The sequence below is a fragment of the Eleutherodactylus coqui genome, chromosome 5 (assembly GCF_035609145.1).
Source record: "Eleutherodactylus coqui strain aEleCoq1 chromosome 5, aEleCoq1.hap1, whole genome shotgun sequence".
Taxonomy (NCBI): domain Eukaryota; kingdom Metazoa; phylum Chordata; class Amphibia; order Anura; family Eleutherodactylidae; genus Eleutherodactylus; species Eleutherodactylus coqui.
In genome coordinates, this window is record NC_089841.1 from 26,214,935 (window position 1) to 26,237,377 (window position 22,443).

Genomic DNA, 22,443 nt, shown 5'->3' on the forward strand with positions numbered 1-22,443 from the left:
TCTCGGGACTTCTGTGTGCATTGCCCTCCATATTAGTAGCTTCTCCTCCCATCACCAGAATCTGAGTCAGTGCTCCCAGCATCATGTGCTCTCACCCCTGCACCAGCAGCAGTGTCCTGAGCAGGGAAAGCCCTGTCTTTTTGCAGGGAATCCTCGTATGCAAACCGTGCTAGCAGTGTCCTCTCCCTCTCTGCCATCACCATCTTGATTTACAGTCCCTCCAGTATCTCCTGGCCTTCCCTAGTCTCTGTAGCGAATATGTCCCAGTATGCAGAATCCTAGCAGGGGCTCAGCTCAAACACGGCCACTCACATGCTCCACTAGGCTCCGCCCCTAAAGTTGCCTTTTCATATCGTAACTTCTATATGTTCTATGTTGTGTCCATGACTAGAAAACCGCTCGGCCGCTGGTAATTCAGTCTTTCTTTGATTGTGTGGCGATGAGATCTCATCCTCGCTTTCCGTTTCTGTTCTGTTTCTCCAACATAAAGACCCCCAATAGGACATTTACGGCGCATGATCAGGTACACATCATTGGACGAGGAACATGGTAATGTCCCTGGGATCTTATAGTCCTGCTGTGTATTGGGGATCCGTATCCTGTCCGTGGTCCGTACGTGTGAGCAGGTCTTGCAGCTCCTTACATTACACGGATAAGTTCCTTTTTGTGTGTCGGAGGGTAATGCACTCCTGATTACAAGGTTCCTCAAATTTGGAGGTGCTTGTAACAGAAGGGGAGGGTCCAGGAATATGGTTTTCAGACGGTCATCCTTGTGTAGGTATGAAGGGGTTTCTTTGTGGTTTTCCTTAGTACTTCAAACTGCAGATTGTAGGTCACTACTAGAGGCACACGATTGTTTTCTTCCTTCTTGATGTAGTTTTGGTACATGAGTTTCCTGGATTATGGAGTTGTGTGCCCGGGTTCCGTTAGCCGTGAATTCTAAGTCTGATCTTATGTATTTGTACTGACCATATCTGCCCGATCTCAGATTTATATTTTCACTTTCTGTGGTGATTGAATGTAAATGTTCGCACCCTGATATGGACTATTGTGCCGGACCGCCTCTTCCAAGTTACCACTTATGTATAAACCTCTTGGCTCACCTGACATCTGACAAGTTACAATTAAGAACTTACCCGAGTTTGAAGGTTGTAGGCGGTTGGTCTTAATGGGTTCTACACAAAGGGCTTTCCCTAGTTCACTGGAGGCATAGAAAAATAAATGGCACCTGCAAGTCATCCAGCACCCATTTATCTTACTTGGTCTGTAGCTCGTCTTGTGACACTGCAATCAGAGTGTGACCGCTGCCCTCTCCCCTTGAATCTGTGTTCCAGCACAGATGCGAACCCTGTATGCAGCGCAAACCACCAGACAGCGAGGTCATAGGGCACACTGACCACAGCGGCGTCCGTCCCCACCGCTACCGGACCTACACAGTGAGTTAAATGCTAGACTGGTTGCTGCCTGGCTGGAGATCACTATTACTACTGGGGCCACTACTACTACTACCAGAACAATTGGGGGCCACCAACAGTGTCACTTCCAGAACTATTGGGAACCACCACTACTGGGGCCACCAACAGGAACACATACTATTGGGGCCACCATTAACATGCCACATCAGACAAGTCTCAATGGTTTAAGTGTCTTGGGTACCTTTTGTTTTGGTGCTTTCAATGCCTGTAAAAGGAGTTTATATGTGAGGAAGAGACGGGGCCCGTTCAATACTTCGCCTCAGTGAGTCTAGAGGCTTGGGGCACCCCTGACCCAACCACAGCAGTGACAGCTACAGCAAACATAAGTCAGACATGTAGATAGTTTCCAAGGCATTTATTATCACATTCTGATTACAAAACCTGTTACGTGTGATTAACCCCTTTATTCGGGTCTCGGCCGCATTACAAAAACAATTTTAACCAGACACATGATTTTGAACATAACTATAAGTTTACACAGCCGCCCGGCTGTACACCCCCAGCGCATGAACCTTCAGGTCAGTGAAGCACTAAGTACACGCGGATGTTCAGCTTTTAACATCTCAAAGAAAAAAAACAGCTGACAAAGTAACTGCTGCACTCGGCCACCGGGGACCAAAGTTTTACACGCGCCCCTTTAAGGGTTAACAATGACATTTTCTTTATAGAGTATGAAGGGGAAAAAAAATACCCGCAACTGTTGCCATGACTACTCCAAAACATTGGAGCACATAGCTGATGCAACTGAGGAACTCCATCTATTTGTTTAGAACATTCCTAACTAGACAAGTAGAGAAATCTGCTCTGTGAAAAGGCCATCAATAGTCAACTATTGATGGCCTTTTCACAGGATGTGTCACAAATAGTAGATCTGCAGGGGTTCGTTGCTCAGGAACCCTGTCAATCAGCTGGTGTGCTTGTACACCGAGCTTCTTTGTGCAGGAAGCAGATAGCTCTGTTCTCACTACAGTGGCCAGGCTTGGTATTGCAGGCAGTGTTACCACTAAAGTGAATGGGAACCTTGCCTGTAATACCAAGCCTGACCACTGCAGTGGGAACGGAGCCATCCGCTTCCTGCAGAAATGCCCTCAGTGTATGAACACACTGGTAGGCGAACAGCTGATCAGCCAGAATTCCAGGTTGCAGACCCCCACTGATCTACTATTAGATGCTCAATCCTGAGGATAATCTATCAATAGTTTACAACTGGTGAACCCCTTTAAAAACTGCCCTGAAAGATGTATTCTAACTGAGTAAAATGTCAGAACAATGCAACAATTTTTACTTTTGGTACAAACTGCTGGGGCCAATCATTGAAATTAGGCTTTCTTTGCTTTAGATAAGTGCACTGTGCTGCATTAGAAGGCCATTTACGACCTCAGAACTGGCTTTTGTTTTTAATGTTCACACTTGCATTTAAAAAAATAGAATTACCTCTTAAATAACAGAACAAGGAAAATTACGCAATTCCACAACTTGCTTTTTTAAATAATAATTTGTTACTGTTGTGAGATCTATCTAGGCTGTTCTTTAAGAACGGCGAAATACTGGCCCATCTGCACCAAGTTTGCCACATGGGTAAATGAGGCGCGTCGGAAGGCTTCAGACCAGGTTTCAGTTCGGCTCTCTACGACATACTGCTCAAAAATATTCACAAAAAAAAAAAAAAATCAGAATACAAGTATTAAGGGGTTTGTCAGATTACTGCAGCACCCCGCTTCAATAGGACCCCCTGCATTAAAATAAAGTGACCTATACTTACCGATCCCTGGCCTCGGAGATCCAGCGCTGCGGCCCACTGTGGTCTAGCGAGTGCTGTGACAGATGTGACCGCTAAGTTCTTGGTATGATGGTTCTCAGGATGAGAGTACCGATGTTGGAAGAACAAGAGGTGATCCTGCAGCCTCTCGTCAGCCGCAGCGCTCACTTGCTTTACTGCAATATCATCTGTTACAACGATCACCGGGACCACAGCGGGGCTGCAGCGCTGGATTCCATCGGCCGTTAAGGGGAAAGTATACTTATAGTACCGTCATCTACCCAGACTTCTGATCTGTAATCGGAGTGCCCTCAGTAAATCCCTCCAGTGATGTGCGGTCTTGTCCGGTTGTGGAGACAGAGGGTTTCACCATGAGGACCTGCTGCAGCTGCGTGGTCTCTCTATCTCAGACTTCCTTTCTGGCGTCATTACTGCAGTATATTAATATCTCCCCTTTGGGAATCCCAGTGGGATCAGTGCGACAGTGTAATGACTGAGGATGCAGCAGCTTCCAAACAAACTGCACATGCTCATCCCACAGCTAGGGGGCAGTGCAGACTCTCATATAAGACTCAAGTCTATTCTAATAACTAAGCACAGCAACATTATAATTATTTTCAAACATCAAATTGGGTAATTGCGTAATTTTCTATAATCTATTGTTTAAAAGCTTCTTTGGTTGCGGCACAACCGTTTAAGGGGAACCTGTAACCCGGCACAGCACCATAAGTTATACCGCTGCTCTGGGAGGTGACGGGGAGCCGGCGGATTACATTATTTTTTTTTTATAAACACTCACCTGCTCCCACAGTGTCACCATAACGAAGTCCGCAGAAAGTCTGAAAATCTGACTCTCTTCAGATCACCGTGTGCGCTTTCCCATAATAGTGCTGATTGGAAATGACAGGTTCCCTTTAAAGAGGGCCTCAGATCTGGATACACACTGCTAAAAGGGATTCTTGTCCGAGTCACGGAGGGGGCCACGCTGGCTTTTCTCCTGCCCGCATCCTGCAGATGGACAGCTCTCCCCTCTTTTCTGTGCAGGGAGAAAGCGGTCACTGTGCATGTTGTTGGCAAGGAGAGGCTGGCATGATCAGAGTCAAACTCCATGAAAATGGTGACAGAATCTCTTAAAGGGCTCATTCACAGGGGTGTATTTGCACTCTGTATTGTGCGAATATAAAATTATATATATATATAAAACTTTTTATTTATTTTTTTTTAACCCCGTTGATTTGCGTTGGGGTAGTCTGATATGCATTTTTCTTGTGCATGAAGAGGAGGGGGGGGGGGGAATGCAGCATGTGCAATTTTGGTCCAAAGCTGTCCGTTAAAGTCAATGGGATTACATAAATATGCGGTTTACCGATGACGGCAAGGGAAAGTTATGTAGCCTTCTTGCAGGTTTTTTGGGTGCGTGAAAAAAAAAACAACCCACACACACCAGATCCAAATATGCACAGTTTTGGACCATGAGAGTGCTGTATACATCACAGATCGGAACTGCATCCACCCATGTGAATGAGCCCAAGTGTGTTTACGCCAAGCCACACATTTCAGCCCAGATTCTCTGTTGGGTCACAGCAGTTTGCATCAATCTGTTTCGGAGACCTGTCATTTACCAAAGTAATTACTAATCTCCAAGACACATTAGTTCCATGGGGCACCCGCAGGGACAAGCCGCAACTCAAGCGGCCCATAGGGAGACACGGGCGTCCGCAGCTCAAATAAAGCATGCAGACTTGTTTCACGGATCTTCTGGTCTGGGAAACAAGTCACAGCTCGCTCTATTTTGCTGTGGAGCCCGCATGGATGGCTTCCACAACTAAATGGCGAACGGGCCACAGACTCCGCGGGAAAGTAGAAGATTTTAAAAAATAACAAATCTCCACTGCGCGTGTGTGGGGGCGCTCCGGCACATCTATAGAGGAGAAATTGAAGACCCGGATGGGCAAATAGAGAACCCGCCGTGTCCTCAGCCATGGGCAGGGTCAAATTACTCTGCGGGTTCCCGCATACAGAAACCGATCCGCCCGTGGACATGAGGCCTTAAAGAGTCCAAATTGTGACGGGGCCAGGGAGTATTCTAAACAGGTTATCAGATTTGAGACCTCACATATTTTGGCAATGTGAGCTTCACAGACATTTACAAAAAGAAAAAAACAAAAACGTAACATCCATTCACTGCTTTCCAGCTTGTCGTCCTGGTTTTTTATCTTGACCCCCTCGGCCTCCACCTGGCATTCCTCTGCCTCGCCCTCCGAAGACACCTGAAAAACATTAACAAAGTAAAGAACGTGGAAAGTAATGGGCACCGAGTGCAGAGCCCGCGGCAACACGTCGCCCAGCGCAGAGACTAAAGACTGAGGAGTCAACCAGATAATAGAGGAGTTATGGACAATACACCAGTCACTCACACAACACATCATATCCTCAGCACTGATGGAGTTATAGCGCCTTCATGCCCCGGGGCGTACATCGCCATCCTGGGTGGGCAGCAGAATCTGAGTCAGTCCCGCTCCACACATGGAGAGTGCCAGCTGTTTGACAGCGTGTCCGTACATTTAATATTAGCATTGAAGAATACAAGTCGGCGCACAAAGAACGAGCCCTCAGACAGCGACGTCCATGGATGAATAAGGGAGATCTCAAAAAATTATAAGAAATTAGAAGAGTAAGAAGTACTGTGGATGGCAGAGTCACAGGACACCATCATCCAATCAGATGGCCGCACCTGGGCATGACTGATGAAGTTTGGAGGAGGTTCTGTTATGTGGGGGGGAGGGGAGGGAAGAAGGTGGTGTGCTGGGAAGAACTAGGATCATTAGTTAGAGACATTCCAGACAATCCTACCCTGTGAGAGCGTCTGCAAACCCCATTGGCCAGCCCAGAGCCCGGATCTGAATCCCATCGAGCATCTCTGGAACGAACCAGAACACCGTATCTGTGTATATCCAACTCACCCATCCCCCGCATCACTATCTGAAGCTCTACTCGAGGAATGGAGACAAATACCTTCACACTATCACAATTTGGTGGAAAGCGGCCATGGAGGGTTACTACAGGCATTAAGGCCAAAGGTGGCCCAACGCTGTATGGAAAAACGTAAATAAAAATCCAACTGCATCACCGCCTGGGCTGCCACCCGCTTGCATTAACACTGCGATATCGCTGCTTTTAACGCGAATGTCAATGGGACTTTATAATGTTAAAAACACATCGCAAGTGTGTGCTTTGCGATTGTTGTGCTATAAGCCATGCCGCTGATCAGAGCTGTTGAACCTTTAAATGCCGCCAATTCTGGCAGTGGCATTTAAATGCCCTGATCAATGTTCATGGGTTCCGCACTGCCTCCCGTGGGTTACTGTGCAATTGCCATGGCAGCATGGAGCCGTGTCTGTGGCGTTACTTGATAGATTGCCTGTTAGATCACTGTATAATGTAATTATCATGTTTCCCCCCCATATAAGACACTGTCATATTAATTTTTGCCCCAAAAGTGGCACAGGGTCTTATTTTCGGGAGTGTCTTAATACTTACCTAGCAGGCGGCGTCCCAGTCCCTCTCGCTGCTCTACAGGCACTCTGGCAGTCTTCCGGTTGCCCTCAGCGCTGACAGAGCATGCTCTATAATACTGGTGGAATACCCCACCTCCGCTAAGAGAATGCTGGGATTAGCTCAGGACCATGGTCCTGAGCCAATCACACCTAGCACTTGAGCCAATCACAGCCTTTTAATAAATGACATCATTGATTGGCTGAGATTGGCTCATTGAGCTAAGTTTTTAAAAGTTTCAGTACATTATATGGTACATTAAATAGCACTATTGAAAAATACAACTTGTCCCGCAAAAAACAAGCCCTCAGACAGCGACGTCATAAATAAGAGTTATGATTTTGTAAATGGGAGGTGGGGTTGAAAATAAAATTAAAAAAAAGGCATGTCCTTAAAGGGTTAAACTTTATACTGGAATCTCAGGTTTCCTGTGATTCTGGATTAAGCCAAAAAATGATGCGCAATAAAAAGCCAGAAGCGACTCCTCACGGCACAATCACCCGGTATGGCAGGAGATTAAACAGAACCAAGGGAAGCCGAGGACAACCAGAGATGAGCGAGCACGCTCGGTTAAGGCAACTTATACTCGACCGAGAATGGGTTTTTTTTCGAGTAACTGCCTACTCGTCCGAAAAGATTCAAGGGGCGGCGGGGATGAGCGGAGATCTCTCTCACCCGCCGCCTCACCAATCTTTTCGGACGAGTAGGCAGTTACTCGAAAAAAGCCCACGCTCGCTTGAGTATTAGTTGCCTTAACCGAGCGTGCTCGCTCATCTCTACCAACGAGTTCGGTTCTTAGAGGCGGAACAGCAGGTATAACATACACAGTAAACAGCGGCGCGGTTACCTCCTCTCCCGACTCCACCGGCTCCGCGGCCCTTCATCTGCTTCTGCTGCTGCAGAGCCCCGCGGCCGCGGCCTTTTGACATCACCTCCTCTTTCACCATATCAATAATTTCATCAGGTATTCGCAGGTATTTAATGGTGCTGCCGCGGATGTAGCACTCCGGCATCCTCCAGAATTTATCACCGTCCTGTTAAAAAAAGAGGACAGAATTTTAGAAAAATTACATAGTTTAACCCCTTCATGCCCCAGGAAATCCTGGGCACATGCAACTTGTGTGGAGCGAGATCGTGAGATGATCCCTCTGCATCCACAGGGGTGGGGGGTGGGGTTGCAGCCATCTTTCACAACTGATTGGGGCATTTAAAGGCTTAACAGCGACAATCAGTGTTCTGGGGTCCCGAATGGCCGACCCGCCACGAGAACAGAAGGTGCCCTTCAGTTGCTATAGACAAATAGCCACGCTAATATCTGCATATGGATTTACTTCCATATTTTTCCAAGGGGCCACGATGCTGCAGGTGATTATATACAAGGTGGGGAAGTTTAGTGTCACTAACCCCATTATACATCAAGGTTTTCCTGTACCTTCTAACCTACAACGAGCCCTCAGACAGCTACAGCAGTGGATAAAAAGCTAGAGCAAAGAAAATATGAGTGCATTAACCCTTTAAAGACCAAGCGTGGTAAATATCTGGCCGATAGCAGAAGTATGGCATGAGATTAGAGCCCATATGATCACACAGGAGCAGCTCAGGTCCTCGGCTATCAGACACAGCCAAGGACCCAGAGTAGAAGGTAGAGGCAGTTTTTTTTCCCTTAATGGGTTAAGGGATATAAAAGAAGAAAAAAAACAAACAAAAAAACCTGTACCCTGAATGGTTGCCATATTAGAGACACGACAGATAGTTACACCCTGGGTACATGTTGAACGAGATCGGGGGCTAATTCCGCTGCATACATGGTGGGTTTTAGCCATCTTTGACAACTGATTACGGCTGTTAACCCTTTAAATGCCCCTTAAACACACTTAAAACTGTATCCTAAATCGTCACCTTATTAGAAACACATAATCCTCCACTTTGGGGGAAGTTTAATTTCGCTAACCATAATTTACATATTTAATATAGTTAGCATAATTAAACTTCCCCCAACTCAGAGGGCTCAGGAGAGTTTTCTGCCGCTCCAAATGAGTCGAAAAAAATTTTGGAGAATGGCCAATTTAGACAATCCACTAGCAATTTATGGGGGGAAAAAAGAAAGAAAAGCTTTTTAATAAAAAGGCACAGGTAGGTGGCGCTGCAGCGGACCCGGTCTACCACGACAGACGTGAACCACTGTCAGATCTGAAGGACAGCATTGGTAAGCATGTTGTAGCGATTAAAGCCGCTTCACTGCTCTCAGTGGTGGTTAACATGGAGTTGTGAATGGAGGGAGGTGTTGGCAACCAGGGGCAGCTTCAGCGGGGTTCATACAGGTTTAACCCCTTGAGTGGCACGCCCAGAAAATTTCCGGGGACGAGCTCCACTGATCATAGCAACATAGCCCGGAAGATTTCCGGGCTATGTATCACTATGGGAGCTGCAGAGCACAATGCCACAAGCTGTGACAGTGTGCTCTGCCTGCACAGACCCACAGAGAACAAAGCAAGGGCTTTGAAAAACCAGCAGGAGATATTGCCGACATGCCGGCAATCTCCTGCACTGGTTTGTTTACAGGTTGCCATAGAGACCATCGGCTTGTCAGAAGCAAGCCGATGGTCTCTGTGGCAGGGAGAGCTGGTTGTTAGCTGCCAGAGGACAGCTAGGTACTAGCTCTTACAGCAGAGATCAGAGAAAACCTCCGATCTCTGCTGTGTTAACCCTTTACATGCTGCAGTCTATGTGACTGCAGCATGTAAAGGGCTGTCACTGCAGCATGTAAAGGGCTGTCACCATCGGACCCCCGGAATGTGATCAGGGGTCCTGATGGGTCCCTGTGGAAGTCCCCTAAAGGGACAAAAAATAAAAAAAAATAAAAAAGTAAAAAAATTATTTAAAAAATTAAAAAAAACACTTGTCTCCCTTTACTTTGTAAAAAATCAAAAATACAATCACACATGTGGTATCCGTGCGTCATAATGACCCAGAGAAGGAAGTTAATGCATTATTTAACCCCTTAATGACATGGCCCCTTTTTTTCTTTTTTCCTCTCTCCTGTTTAAAAAATCACAACTTGTCCCGCAAAAAACAAGCCCTCATATGGCCATGTCAATGGAAAAATGAAAAAGTTATGGCTCTTGAGACGCAACTGCAAAATAGTTGAAATTCAATGATTAGACCATTTTAAAAAACCTGCCCTGGTGGGCACGACAGGGTGGTAGGAAACCCACCACTCAAGGGGTTAAACCAAAGAAATTAAATAAATTCCATGGCAAATGTTCACCCTCGTGGAACTCAACACACTCAAAGGTTTATTGTTTTATACACAAACTAATAGAGACACCCTGCTAAGCCCAGCTATTTCCAGTTATTTCTATATGAGCGGCCGGATGGGAACAAAACTTCAATGCACTTCAAAAATCAGAAATATTTTGGGGGTTTTTAAGACAGTCTTGAGATTCTTGTGTGTTTTTAGTTCTGTTTATCCAGAACAATTTCTTTATTCCTTTGGCCTCGAGTGCTAAATACAATACTGGATCGGAATAGAATAAAGAAATTGTTTTGGACAGACAGAACTACAACACACAAGAATCTCAGAATTTATTATATATTTTTTTTTTTGCAAAATGAACTTTTAAAAACATCAACTGATAGCTTTAGGCCGAATGTCCACCGGCGAATTTGATTTGCGGCACCCACGCGGGAGATCCGCGAATCAAGCCGCCCATGGACGCCTGCAAAGCAGTGTAAGGCATGTGGATGGGATTTTTTTACCCAGCGTGCGGATCCCGCGCAGGCGGCTTCTATTGAAGTTAATGGAAGCCGGCCGATCCGCAGCTATAACTGCAGATATGCTGCAGTTCAGCGGGCAACAGGAGATTTAAAAAAAAATAATAAAAAAACACTGCGCATCCGCAGGCTGTTAAGAAAATTGTAGAACGATATATCAGTTAGTTGTTTTTTACTATTAGATTTTAGACTAGGAAGATATAGCATCCTGCTAATACAAGTAGTGAAGGGGTTAAATGTAACCAATTTCTATATACCAGTGAGTGTATAGAACAGAGAGAGTCCCTCAGACCGCCCCCCTCGCATTCCTTCCCACTGACATAACAGTTTCATTGTATGATATAGTTACACCTTACAAGGTGTAACATGTTAATCATTTTAGTGGTAAGCCATCATGTATTCTTAGTCGTTTTGGAGGTATGTACTTTTCCTGTGATGTCATTTATGATATATAAACTACATGCAACTTTGAATACATTAGAAATCATTTGATACCGCAACAGGCTGGTGTGATTTGCATTTCTCCTAGGGGCCCAATACTTCAACACGAGATCTGAGATGGATTTGTTTACCAAGGAGAAGACAAATTCTCCTTACACGGACATGGCTGGATTCCGCTGCGGGATTCAGCAGTGGAATCAGTGCGGGCGAGTGGACATGAAGCCTTAGGGCGCCCACCCACTGGCGTTTGCGATTTTCGTGCGTGAAAAACGCCGCGTTTTTCCCGCGTTTTCGCGGCTTTTCCATTAACTTTCATGGGTGCATTAGGAGAAAAATAAGGACACATATGCAACTGACAGTTCCTATGTTAAAAAACGCAACGCAACGCAAAACGCCAGTGGACAGGAGTACATTCAATTCTAATTGCCCTTAGGCCGAATACACTGGGTTGGATTCAGACCCGGTGCCCGGCCCATGTGCCCTGCAAATCTATCCGGATGCTTTTTGTCTCTAGTGTGGATGTGCCGACTAGCGCAGTACAAAGGTGGCTGTGCCGTTGCTAGGTGACAACCCAGATCACGCAGCCTTCCCGCAATAATTATTGTGGAAGGGCTGTGGGACAGACAGCTTCCATTGCCTTCAATGGAAGCTGCCCAACTGTAATCCGGCTCAAAATACAGCATGCTCACGAGCGGGGGAGAAAATCTCCAATGCTGCGGAATGCAAATCCGGCCGTGTGCATTGGGCAATAGAAAGATAGAAGATAATCATTAATTAAGGCCTGACGCACACAAACACAAACTCTCAGTTAAATACATTTTTTTTTTAAATAACTAGGGAAGAAAAAGTTGGGAACAATCTGAGAATGTTGTAACCTGTCGGCAGCTGGACTTACCCTGGACGTGCAGATGACCTCCCGGAGATTGATGTTCATCCAATTGTCACAGCTCACCAAGTGCCCGTTGTAGGTTTCACCATTCTTTAATTCCACCAACTAATTAGAAGGGAAAATCATTTACTATATGTGCCTCTTTAACCTCTTAATGACGCAGAGCCCCCCAAAATTTTTGTTTTTTCCTCTCCCCTTTAAAAAAATCGTAACTCCTTTATTTATCCATCTACGTCGCTTGTTTTTTGCAGGACGAGTTGTAGTTTTCAATGGTACTATTTAAAGTACCATATAATGTACGGAAAAACTTGTAAAGAATTCCAAGTGAAGATGAAAGAAAAAACAACAAAAAAACGACATTCCGCCATCTCTCAGTGCGTCTTGTTTCTATGGCGCACAAACTGCAACAAAAGCGACCTGATAACTTTATTCTATGAGTCGGTACGATTACTACGATACCAACTTGTATAGTTTTTTTTTTAATGTACTATTTTTTATTTTCAAAGACATTTAATTTTTTTTTATTATTTTCTGCCGCCATCTTCTGCGCACAATAACTTTATTTTTCCATTGACACAGTTCAGCGAGGGCTCATTTTTTTGCGCGATGTCCTGTAATTTCCGTTAGTATCAATTGGGAATTCATACGACTTTTTGATCGCTTTTTACTGCATTTTTTTCTGGGAGACAGGGTGACTGAAAAAGTGCATTTCTGGCGTTCTTTATTTATTTTTTCGGACGTTCACCGTGTGGGGAAAATAATGTGCTACTTTGATAAATCGGACTTTTACAGACGCAGCGATACCAGATATGTATTTTTATCTTACTTAGATTTTTTACTTACAGATGTGACAAAAGAGGGATGATTTAAAATTACTTTTTTTTTAAAAAAAAAACACAATTAAAAAAATTTAATAGATTTTTTTTTTACTTTTCTTTTAAGCGCCCCTGGGGGACTACAACATACGATGCTTTGATCGCTCCTGCAGTATGAAGTAATGCTACAGTATTACGTCATACTGCAATTTGACAGGCAGTCTATCAAGCTACCCCACGGGGACGGCTTGTTAGGTAGTCTGCCAAGGCAGCCCTGGGGCCTTTTAGAAGTCCCCTGGCTGCCATGACACCTGCACGGCTCCCCCGATCTCACCGTGGGGGGCCGTCCGTTTAAAGGGTTAATAACTATGATCGGCCGAACAGACGATAGCGGCTATTGCCCGCGGGTGTCAGCTGTAAAACAGCTGACGCTCGCCCTGTATGAAGAGGTCGCCCCACGACCTCTCTTCATACATATCCCGACGCTCCAGGCCGTAAATGTACATCCTGGAGCGGGAAGGGGTTAAAGAGGTATTCCAGAACTTTGTTAACCTTTTTCTATTGAGGACCGCCCGGGATCCGCTGCTCAGATCCCTGTCGATTAGCCGATTCCCAGCACTGCTATGGTCAGCGAAAAAGCAGAAAGTCCAATTAAAGGGACAGGAGGCAGAAGTAGCAACCATCTTTCCCAGGTCATAATTGAGCTACCCAGTATTAGCGTTGGGACCCATCCGGAAGCATGGTCACCCGGACGCTGGTGGATGGGCCAATATACTGTCAAACGATATACTAAGAACTGTGCATCTTTTAATGCAACCAGTATGTATATTACAGTTATGGGGTTGTGATAAACAATGTATTTGAGCGCCGTTACCAAGTGACTCCGCTCATAGTGACCCCGGAGATCAGCTGGTTGGTGGGGCTGCGAGCGATGGGTCCCCAATAGAGATGAGCGAACCTACTTGGCCACGCCCCTTTTTCGCCCGAGCGCCGCGATTTTCGAGTACTTTCGTACTCGGGTGAAAAGATTCGGGGGGCGCCGTGGGTAAGTGGGGGGGGGGGGGGGGAGAGGGAGAGAGAGAGGGCTCCCCCCTGTTCGCGGTGCTCGATTGAGTAATTACTCGAAACGAGTACGTTCGCTCATCTCTAGTCCCCAACAATCCCTCTAATTATTGTAAACCATAGACTGGGCAAGTTACAGTAATAATGCCGTTGTCAGACGTCACTCTAGGTGGGCAGAGGCGCTATACTGGTGACTGGGTCTTTAAATCATTCCTATTTACATTACATAGCCCAGAGCAAAGCAGCTTTTAGGGAGATTTCTAGAAAAAACACCCTATTATACTGTTTCTCCAGTTAGACTAGTAGGACATGGAACGCTCCATCATAGAATAAACATTTCATTAAAGCTCCCATTTGCATACAAAAAAAACAACAACTTTGCAATAAAGTCTAAAGAAAAATCTCTCTAATGTGGTTAATTGTTGCAGCAGAAGTCTATAGAGGTCTATGGAGCAGGGAGTTTGGCTGCAGCATGGAGGAGATTGTACAGCAGGACTGAGCAGTTTAGATGTGAATAAGACACTTAGCTGCAGCCATGTCTGAGGGTCTATCTCTCCCACGCTCCTGTAGCGGCTACCTCCTCCCTGACTCCATAGACTTCTATGGGCTGCAACTGGAACCTGATCAGTCTGTGTACAGACTTTAACAGTACACTTCAAATGAGGATAGGAGATAACTTCCAATAGTGGCACTCCACCGTTAAATTACAGGGTCTTAGAGAGGACACCCATTTGTGAGAGGCGGACATTTATTTATTTTTTCTTACCATTACATGAATCTTTCTTAATTTTCATGTACTTTTACAATTATTGCAAAGTCACTCCCCTCCCCATACACCGGTCATCCAGGTTACAGGTTAGCACGTGATCTTCACATTCCTTGCTATAACAGCTAATTAAAGGGGTTGTTCAGGTGTAAGCTATTGATAGTCTATCCTCTGGATAGGTCATCAAGAATAGATTGAAAGGGGTCTTTCACCAGGGACACCCAACGATCAACTGTTTTCATGGGCCAAGATGGCCATTGCTGCAGGAAGCAGACAGCTCTGTTCCCACTGCAGTGGTGAGGCTTGGTATTGCAGGCCAAGTTCCCAATGAAATGAATGGACACTTGTCCTGCAATATTAAGCCTGAGCACAGCAGTTGGAACAGAGCCGAAATCCATTCAGTTTACATGTGCATCATCCACAGTACAGCTGACTGGCCTGGTTCTCCAGTAACATACCCCCAACGCTGTACTAATGATGAGCAATCCAAAACGACCGGCATTCAACATTTTACAACTTAACCACCACTTACAATTGAACTGCATGCAGAGCAGAGACTGTGCCTCATCTCAGATGCCTCTGAGTCCCATGTGCTCATGGCATTCCATCAAGGAGTTGCAGCAGGATTTATGGTGGGTCCCTACCACAGTACTGGGTCATCCCAACCCCACCAAGCAGCAACTTGTACAAATGTAATCTCCCTGAGAACTTACCATAGGGTGGTTCTGGGCCGTCTTCAATAACGATAAAGGAAGCTGGGAAAAAAAAGGGGGGGGGGGGAAACAGGAGACGTCAGAAAAGTCAAGACAAGGAAACGGTTTCCACATAAGACTTATGTATTTTTTTTTTGCTTTTTATAACAAAATCTTAACTTTTTAGTGCTGAAAACTGTGCTGATCGTTTAGATACGGACGGCGGTTCTGCGCCGAACCTCTTCCAGCAGAACCCAACGAGTAACTAATGCAGAGATGCAACCATTTAGCTAATATGCCCCAAAGCTTTTATTATCGCTCATGGACCCCGCCTTCTCCTCATTGTGCCTTCTCACCTTTTATGATTAACCCCTTCACGACAGCCGATGGGAAATTTGTGTTGCTCCTGCCTAGGCTCTATGTAGCAGCGATTCCGCAAGTACAACACAGAAAACAGGCTGTTGGGTGCCGCCATCAGAACCTAAACTGGTTGAGGCCCCGATGACATCATCACTGACAGCCAATCAGAGCGGCCGAGCGCAGAATCTGATGCGGATTTTCCACTGTAGAAAATTCGCACCAATTCTGCTCCATGTGAATGTACCCTTCCATCAATGTGATAGAATTAATTACATCCATTAGCCATCAATACTCTGCATATACATAGTAATTACATCCATTAGCCATCAATACTCTGCATATACATAGTAATTACATCCATTAGCCATCAATACTCTGCATATACATACTAATTACATCCATTAGCCATCAATACTCTGCATATACATACTAATTACATCCATTAGCCATCAATACTCTGCATATACATAGTAATTACATCCATTAGCCATCAATACTCTGCATATACATACTAATTACATCCATTAGCCATTAATACTCTGCATATACATAGTAATTACATCCATTAGCCATCAATACTCTGCATATACATAGTAATTACATCCATTAGCCATCAATACTCTGCATATACATAGCAAATATGTTATTAAATATCAAAAATTAAAAAAATACGTCAACATTTTTAACATTTATGTTAGACTAGCTCTTATACCCGGCTTCGCTGGCTAATCCCGGGATGAAAACCGCGGGCGGAATTTCCGTGCAGAAAGTCTGCATGGACATTCCACATCAATTCTGCCCCGTGTGAACCCCGCCTAAAGGCGTTAATTAGTGCTGCCTGTTGATTGGTTCTTTGACCTCTACTCAGCCAATCAACAGGCAGCGCGTTGTGCAGGTGAAATTTATGAATTGGCCAGTCATTGCCTCTTCATAAGTCCCGTCCCCACAAAACGCTGCCTGCTGATTGGTTGAGCAGCGCTCGATGAACCAATCAGACCCATCGCTTTCTGGTAGTGGGATTTTATGAATCCCGCAACCAGGAAGTGATCATCTGTGGGCGAATGAGGCCTGCTGGATGCCCGTCGGAGCTCCGGAGGGCAGCGGGAGGACCCGGACCGAGCCTGCTGGGTAAGTATACCATTTTCCCCCCCCACCAGGGAATGCAGCTAGGGCTTATTTTCCGAGTAGGGAACGTATCGCATGAAAAGCGCTGCTTTGTGCGATGCGTTAAACAAGGAGGCTCCAGGAGGGAAACACGGGCTGCAAAAATCACTCAGATACAGAACGCGCCGCCATCTTCTCTCGCAGCATCGCATCCGTGAAAACATCATTACTGTGAAGGAAGGCATTGGAAAGCACAGATTTCACGAACACGCGGCGTCTCACGCTGTCGCATCACGGCAAAATTGCACGATTTGTTCGCCTGTGTGAACATGACTAAGGGCTCCTGTCCACGGACGATAGCGCATTGCGTTACTCGCGGCCGGATTATCGCGTTGCTAATGAAAGCGCGGCCCCATGTCCACGAGCGGAGAGTCATAAGAATACTCCGCTCGCGGGACTCAAACCGCGGCATGCTGCGATTCTCTGCGGTGAGCCTGTCATATAGGTTCACCACTGAGAACTGTCAGGTCTCTCCGCTGCGGCGGAATACCGCTAGCGATATTCCCCCTCGCCCGTGGACAGCGGGCCTCCGGCCGGTTACCACAGCTGAGGATCTGCGTGGCGAGACTCACAAAACTGGCGCAAATATTAACTCCATTCCTTCAAACGGAGTCGTACACGAGCGCCGCCGCCCCTCCCTAGGATGTGGCGAAGGAAAAAAAATCGTGGCACGTTGTACTTTTTGGTGTTCCTCGGAACGCATCGCCTACTGATGTCATCGGGAGGTTTAACCCCTCGCAGGCCGTGGGATGTTTAAAGTAATAGGAAACGCATCCGATCCGCCATCATGAGAGAAACTCGGGTCAGAATGTGACAGAAGAGACGGGAGGCGATTCCGCCGGGCGTATGCGGGTAAAACGCGGGTTGGCGGGCGCAGTATTGGACTGATGTGGCGCTCGCCGTGTGAAGGTAATCTCAGAGCTGACAAGGGCGCAATTCTGCAAGGCATCTTTTTAACGTGTAACGGCTCACTTGGCGCACGCGCCCCGCCTGTAACCAGCGTCACTGTCATGCGCATTTGCCGCATACAGTAAATCCCGCCCGCCTCCATGGGTGCGTTGGGGCTGATGAACCGTTAATGCAACCGCACGCCGCGTCCGGACCCCAACGGGAAGTCATTCGCTTATTGCTCAGCTTCTGCGCCCATAAGGCCACCGGCACCTTAACCAGCGGTGTGAATGCCGCGCTAATCGCAGCGCTCTCATTGACGTCCGCGGGCCCTCGCACACCTGCGCTCCGTCATGTCGGCCTTAACGCCACAATCTTCAAGCGCTGCCTGCTCTATTGCCGGACTTTTATAACGCACCGGATCAGCGGTCACAATGAGGGGGCGCGATAAGAAGCCGTCAGACCCCGCGACCCGCGTGCCACAACGCCGACCAAAATCACGGGAAAAGCGGCATTTACCAACGCTGTGTGAGAGCGGCCTGACCGCAGCGTCCGTGTACACAAGTGGACTGCGGTTACTGTGAACGGAGGCGGCAGGAATGACCCCGCCAGCTCCGCCCACTAGTGACAACCGCCGTGGGGCATCGGCGCCCAACACGTCACTGTGTGTAAAAGGGCCCCAATATGCTCCAAAATAGGGAGCGCTGCCGTGTGCTTTTTGCGTAGTCGCGGGCCCTCGCCGCCCGGTTGTGCGCATCGTACGCGGCAAATACAAGACAGTGATTTCACATGTGGAACTGCGTGAGAAAAACCGTGCAGCGCAGCTCCGTACACACCGATGGACTCGTGTAAACACGCTCGTCAGATGCAGACCGCCTGCGTGCATGCGCAGTCAGTGGGACTATATCCGTATATTGTGCGCACCGGCGGAGGCGCATCTCCATCACAAACACGCAGCGTATATGTTCAGCCAGGATGCGCTTACACCAGTGTGAACAAGCCCTGAAGTCCACAACATCATCACTTCTCCACAAGTGCCAGGAGGAGTAACAGAGCACCGCCGACTCCGGCAATGGATTCCCGCCATCTCCGCGTGCTCACACCGCATTACACTCCGGGTCTTTCTAAACCCCGTGAAGTCCCTTGTAACAAACATGGCGGCCTCACCATTGTCCCTCAGTCCCACGGCGATGACTTCCGCGGCGGCTCTGATACGACCGGCGTTTTCTACACCCCACCGGCGGCAGGGAAGCGGCTAGAATGTATTATCTGCTGGGAGGCGCTGATGTCACACCATCACGTGACCGGCACGTGACCATTTCCGGATTTTATTAGTGGACGTGAGAGAAGGGGCGTGTCGCGCACGGCCGCCGCGCGAGCGAGCGCTCTCCTTCATGCACGGCCGCCGCGGGAGCGAGCGCTCTTCTTCATGCACGGCAGTCTCTTTCAAATGGTCCAGTCTCACGCATAGCGGCAGTCAGACATATTTTTGTATTCCACGCCACCTCAGCTCGAGCCAACCCAAACAACCAATCACCGTAAATCAGCCAACCCAAACAACCAATCACCGTAAATCAGCCAACCCAAATAACCAATCACTGTGAATCAGGTAACCCAAACAACCAATCACTGTGAAGGAGTTAACCCAAATAACCAATCACTGTGAATCAGTTAACCCAAACAACCAATCAGGTTGCAAATGGAGCAGAGGTGGTGTGGCATTTAATACTACACCAGCGGGGGCGCGTCTAGTCACACTCGGTCATACAAATCTACACTGGTGGCCATTTTTCCGGAGCCACATTGTATATGAAGCTTTGTAAATCCTTCCCAAAATGGCGGCGTTACCAAGGACACCCTACAGCCTGTGCTAGAGGTAGAGGGGTTAGAAATTAGAAGTTTGAATAAGTTTAACCCCTTAAGGACACAGCTTTTTCAAATGTTTGTTCTCCACCTTCAAAGTATCATCTGTGTATCCGTGGTTGGCGGAGGGCGAGCTACTGTTCTGAGAGCCACCGGCTGCGCCTTTCGGTGTGGGCCCCGTTGTGCAGACGTACATAAGATTAGGGCCACATTGGGTATGTCTCTAACCACAGGACAAACAGGGGGATCCATTTTGGGGTGTAAATCCACATTATCATGTGCAGTATAGAAGAACCCTCTCTTTAAAATTATATATTTCCAAAATAATGAAATTTTTATTTTTTTTCTCCTCTAAAATTACATTATTTCCTGAAATAAAAGCCTGAGGCACTCAAAATACTCCCCCCCCCCCTCCTTCCTCAATGAATACATTAAGGGGTGTAGTTTTTAAAATTGGGTCATTTGTGGGAGTTTCTATCATTCTGCCACCTATGAGCCTTTGCAATCTTGGCTTGGTGTAGGTGCCTCCTCGCTGACGCTCGTCTTCCCCCAGCGGCTGCGGCCTTCTCGCTGGCGCTTGTCCCTGTAGCGGCTGCGGTCTCCTCGCTGGCGCCCGTCTTCCCCCGAGCGGCTGCGGCCTCCTCGCTGGCGCCCGTCTTCCCCCGAGCGGCTGCGGCCTCCTCGCTGGCGCTCGTCTTCCCCCAGCGGCTGCGGCCTCCTCGCTGGCGCTCGTCCCCATAGCGGCTGCAGCCTCCGCGCTGGCGCTCGTCTTCCCCCCAGCGGCTGCTGGCGCCCGTCTTCCCCCCAGCGGCTGCGGCCTCCTCGCTGGCGCCCGTCTTCCCCCCAGCGGCTGCGGCCTCCTCGCTGGTGCTCGTCTTCCCCAAGCGGCTGCGGCCTCCTCGCTGGCGCTCGTCCCCATAGCGGCTGCAGCCTCCGCGCTGGCGCTCGTCTTCCCCCCAGCGGCTGCTGGCGCCAGTCTTCCCCCCAGCGGCTGCGGCCTCCTCGCTGGCGCCCGTCTTCCCCTGAGCGGCTGCAGCCTCCTCGCTGGCGCCCGTCTTCCCCCGAGCGGCTGCGGCCTCCTCGCTGGCGCCCGTCTTCCCCCCAGCGGCTGCGGCTTCCTCGCTGGCGCCCGTCTTCCCCCCAGCGGCTGCGGCCTCCTCGCTGGCGCTCGTCCCTGTAGCAGCTGGGGCCTCCTCGCTAGCGCTAGTCTCTGCAGCAGCTGTGATCTCCTTTAAAAAAGTACCCTACACAAGGATGTCCGTCTCAACGCCATATTCCCAGACCCTCCCATCCTATCTTACAAGCAACCTCCAAATTTGAGGAACTGTAGAAGGAACACAAGAAGGATCTTATTCCTGTAATACAAGGAGCTGCTGACATGTACGGTCCGCGGACAGGATACAGATCCCCAGCACACAGCAGGACTATAAGATCCCGGGGACAGTCACATGTGCCACGTCTGATGTTGGGTTTTGTGGCTTTATATCGGGGAAACAGGACAAAAAGTGAGGATGAGGTCTCACCGCCATACAGTTAGAGAGAAAGACAGAATTTCCCAGGGTGAAGCATTTTTCTAGTCACGGACACAACACAGAATATATGAAAGTTATTGTACTTAAAGGCAATTTCAAATCCCAACATTACAGAAGAGTTTGGGAATACAAGTTTATCACCACCTTTGATACGGAATGAATCTCGGAGGGGCTTTTTGCTTCAGTGGAGATATATGAAAAAAATCTAAAACCCAGAGCAAAGGTAACACGCTGGCCTGGTGACCCTCTAACATCCATTTAGAGACCATAGAACTTTCACATACCTTGGTCACTGGACGAATTGAGTATTTACTGTTCTGCTCATCCCTTTCTGGTATGTATCCAAGTACTAATTAATCATTACTCATCCTCAAGGACCAGCCGGCATAAGCCAGTCCACAAATCCGATGGCAGCCCTTGTACCAACCATGATGAGACACTTAAACACTGGCATGAACATTTCTCATCTGCTCTAAACCATGCACCGGCTAATCCGTGCCACGGCCTCGATGACCTCGCATCCTTTGCTGTGGACAACCCCTCTGTACATACAGATGCTCCGTCTTAGGAAGAAGTCCGTTCTGCTATTCAGAAAATTAGATATGGACGCGCCGCCGGCTCAGATAGCATTCCACCTGAACTGCTGAAATGTGTAATTGAGCCGATAAGCACTGCGTTACATCAACTATTTCTGCGCGTCTGGTCTTGTGGGAAAATCCTCTGTACAAGAGGGAGGACCCAAAAACAGCATGTGCTAGCTACAGGCCAATAACGCTCCTTTCGGTTCCTGGCAAGGTCTTCGCACACATTCTATTCTCAAGGGTACAACCACTCCTGACCTCCAAGCGGAGACCCAGCAGTCAGGCTTCACAGCAGGCCGCTTCATCATGGATTCCATACTCACTTTTAGGCTCCTATCAGAGATACACAGAGAATTTAACAAACCACTCCTCGTCACGTATGTCGATCTCAAGGCGGCATTCGACTCGGTCGACAGAGAAGCCCTCTGGAAGGCCATGCGTGGCATCGGCGTCCCCACATCCCTTTGCAACCTACTAAATGACATGCATCAGGGCACATCCGCCAAAGTCCGTATCAACGGTTCAACCTCTGCTAGTTTTGAGACCTCGTCTGGTGTTTGACAAGGTTGGCTCCCACACTCTTCTGCAGGGCCATGGACTGAATTCTTTAGCGTATTGCCCAATGTAATGGCGTCACTCTTCCGGAGTACCACTTAACCGACCTGGACTACGCTGACGATGTTTCACTCTTGGAGGTCACATCTAATAGCCTGAGGCACTCATTGGAACAGTTCGATTCTGAGGCATCCTATTTTGGTCTTCACATCTCCTGGCAAAAAAACAAGCTTCAGAATCTAGTTGGCGCAATCCCTCCGGACCTACACATA

At 47.7% G+C, this 22,443-nt stretch overlaps 2 protein-coding genes and 1 long non-coding RNA gene across 4 annotated transcripts in view; 2 read left to right on the plus strand and 1 right to left on the minus strand.

Moving 5' to 3' along the window:
• The window catches only part of LOC136627344 (zinc finger protein 345-like), a 501,744-nt gene that overhangs the window by 162,021 nt on the left and 317,280 nt on the right, over positions 1-22,443 (plus strand). The window lies entirely within an intron of this gene.
• On the minus strand, positions 1,816-18,959 carry LSM4 (LSM4 homolog, U6 small nuclear RNA and mRNA degradation associated). Its single transcript, XM_066602367.1, has 5 exons — positions 18,808-18,959; positions 15,250-15,291; positions 11,900-11,998; positions 7,637-7,823; positions 1,816-5,504 (listed from the first exon to the last, which is right to left on the minus strand). The coding sequence occupies exons 1-5, from the start codon at positions 18,808-18,810 to the stop codon at positions 5,416-5,418; spliced, it is 420 nt and encodes a 139-aa protein (XP_066458464.1). The 5' UTR covers positions 18,811-18,959; the 3' UTR covers positions 1,816-5,415.
• LOC136627354 (uncharacterized) overlaps positions 19,478-22,443 on the plus strand; it is a 40,432-nt gene continuing 37,466 nt past the window's right edge. For both annotated transcript variants that reach the window (XR_010792782.1, XR_010792783.1), the window contains exon 1: positions 19,478-19,516. This is a non-coding gene — a long non-coding RNA (uncharacterized lncRNA). The remainder of the gene's footprint in view (positions 19,517-22,443) is intronic.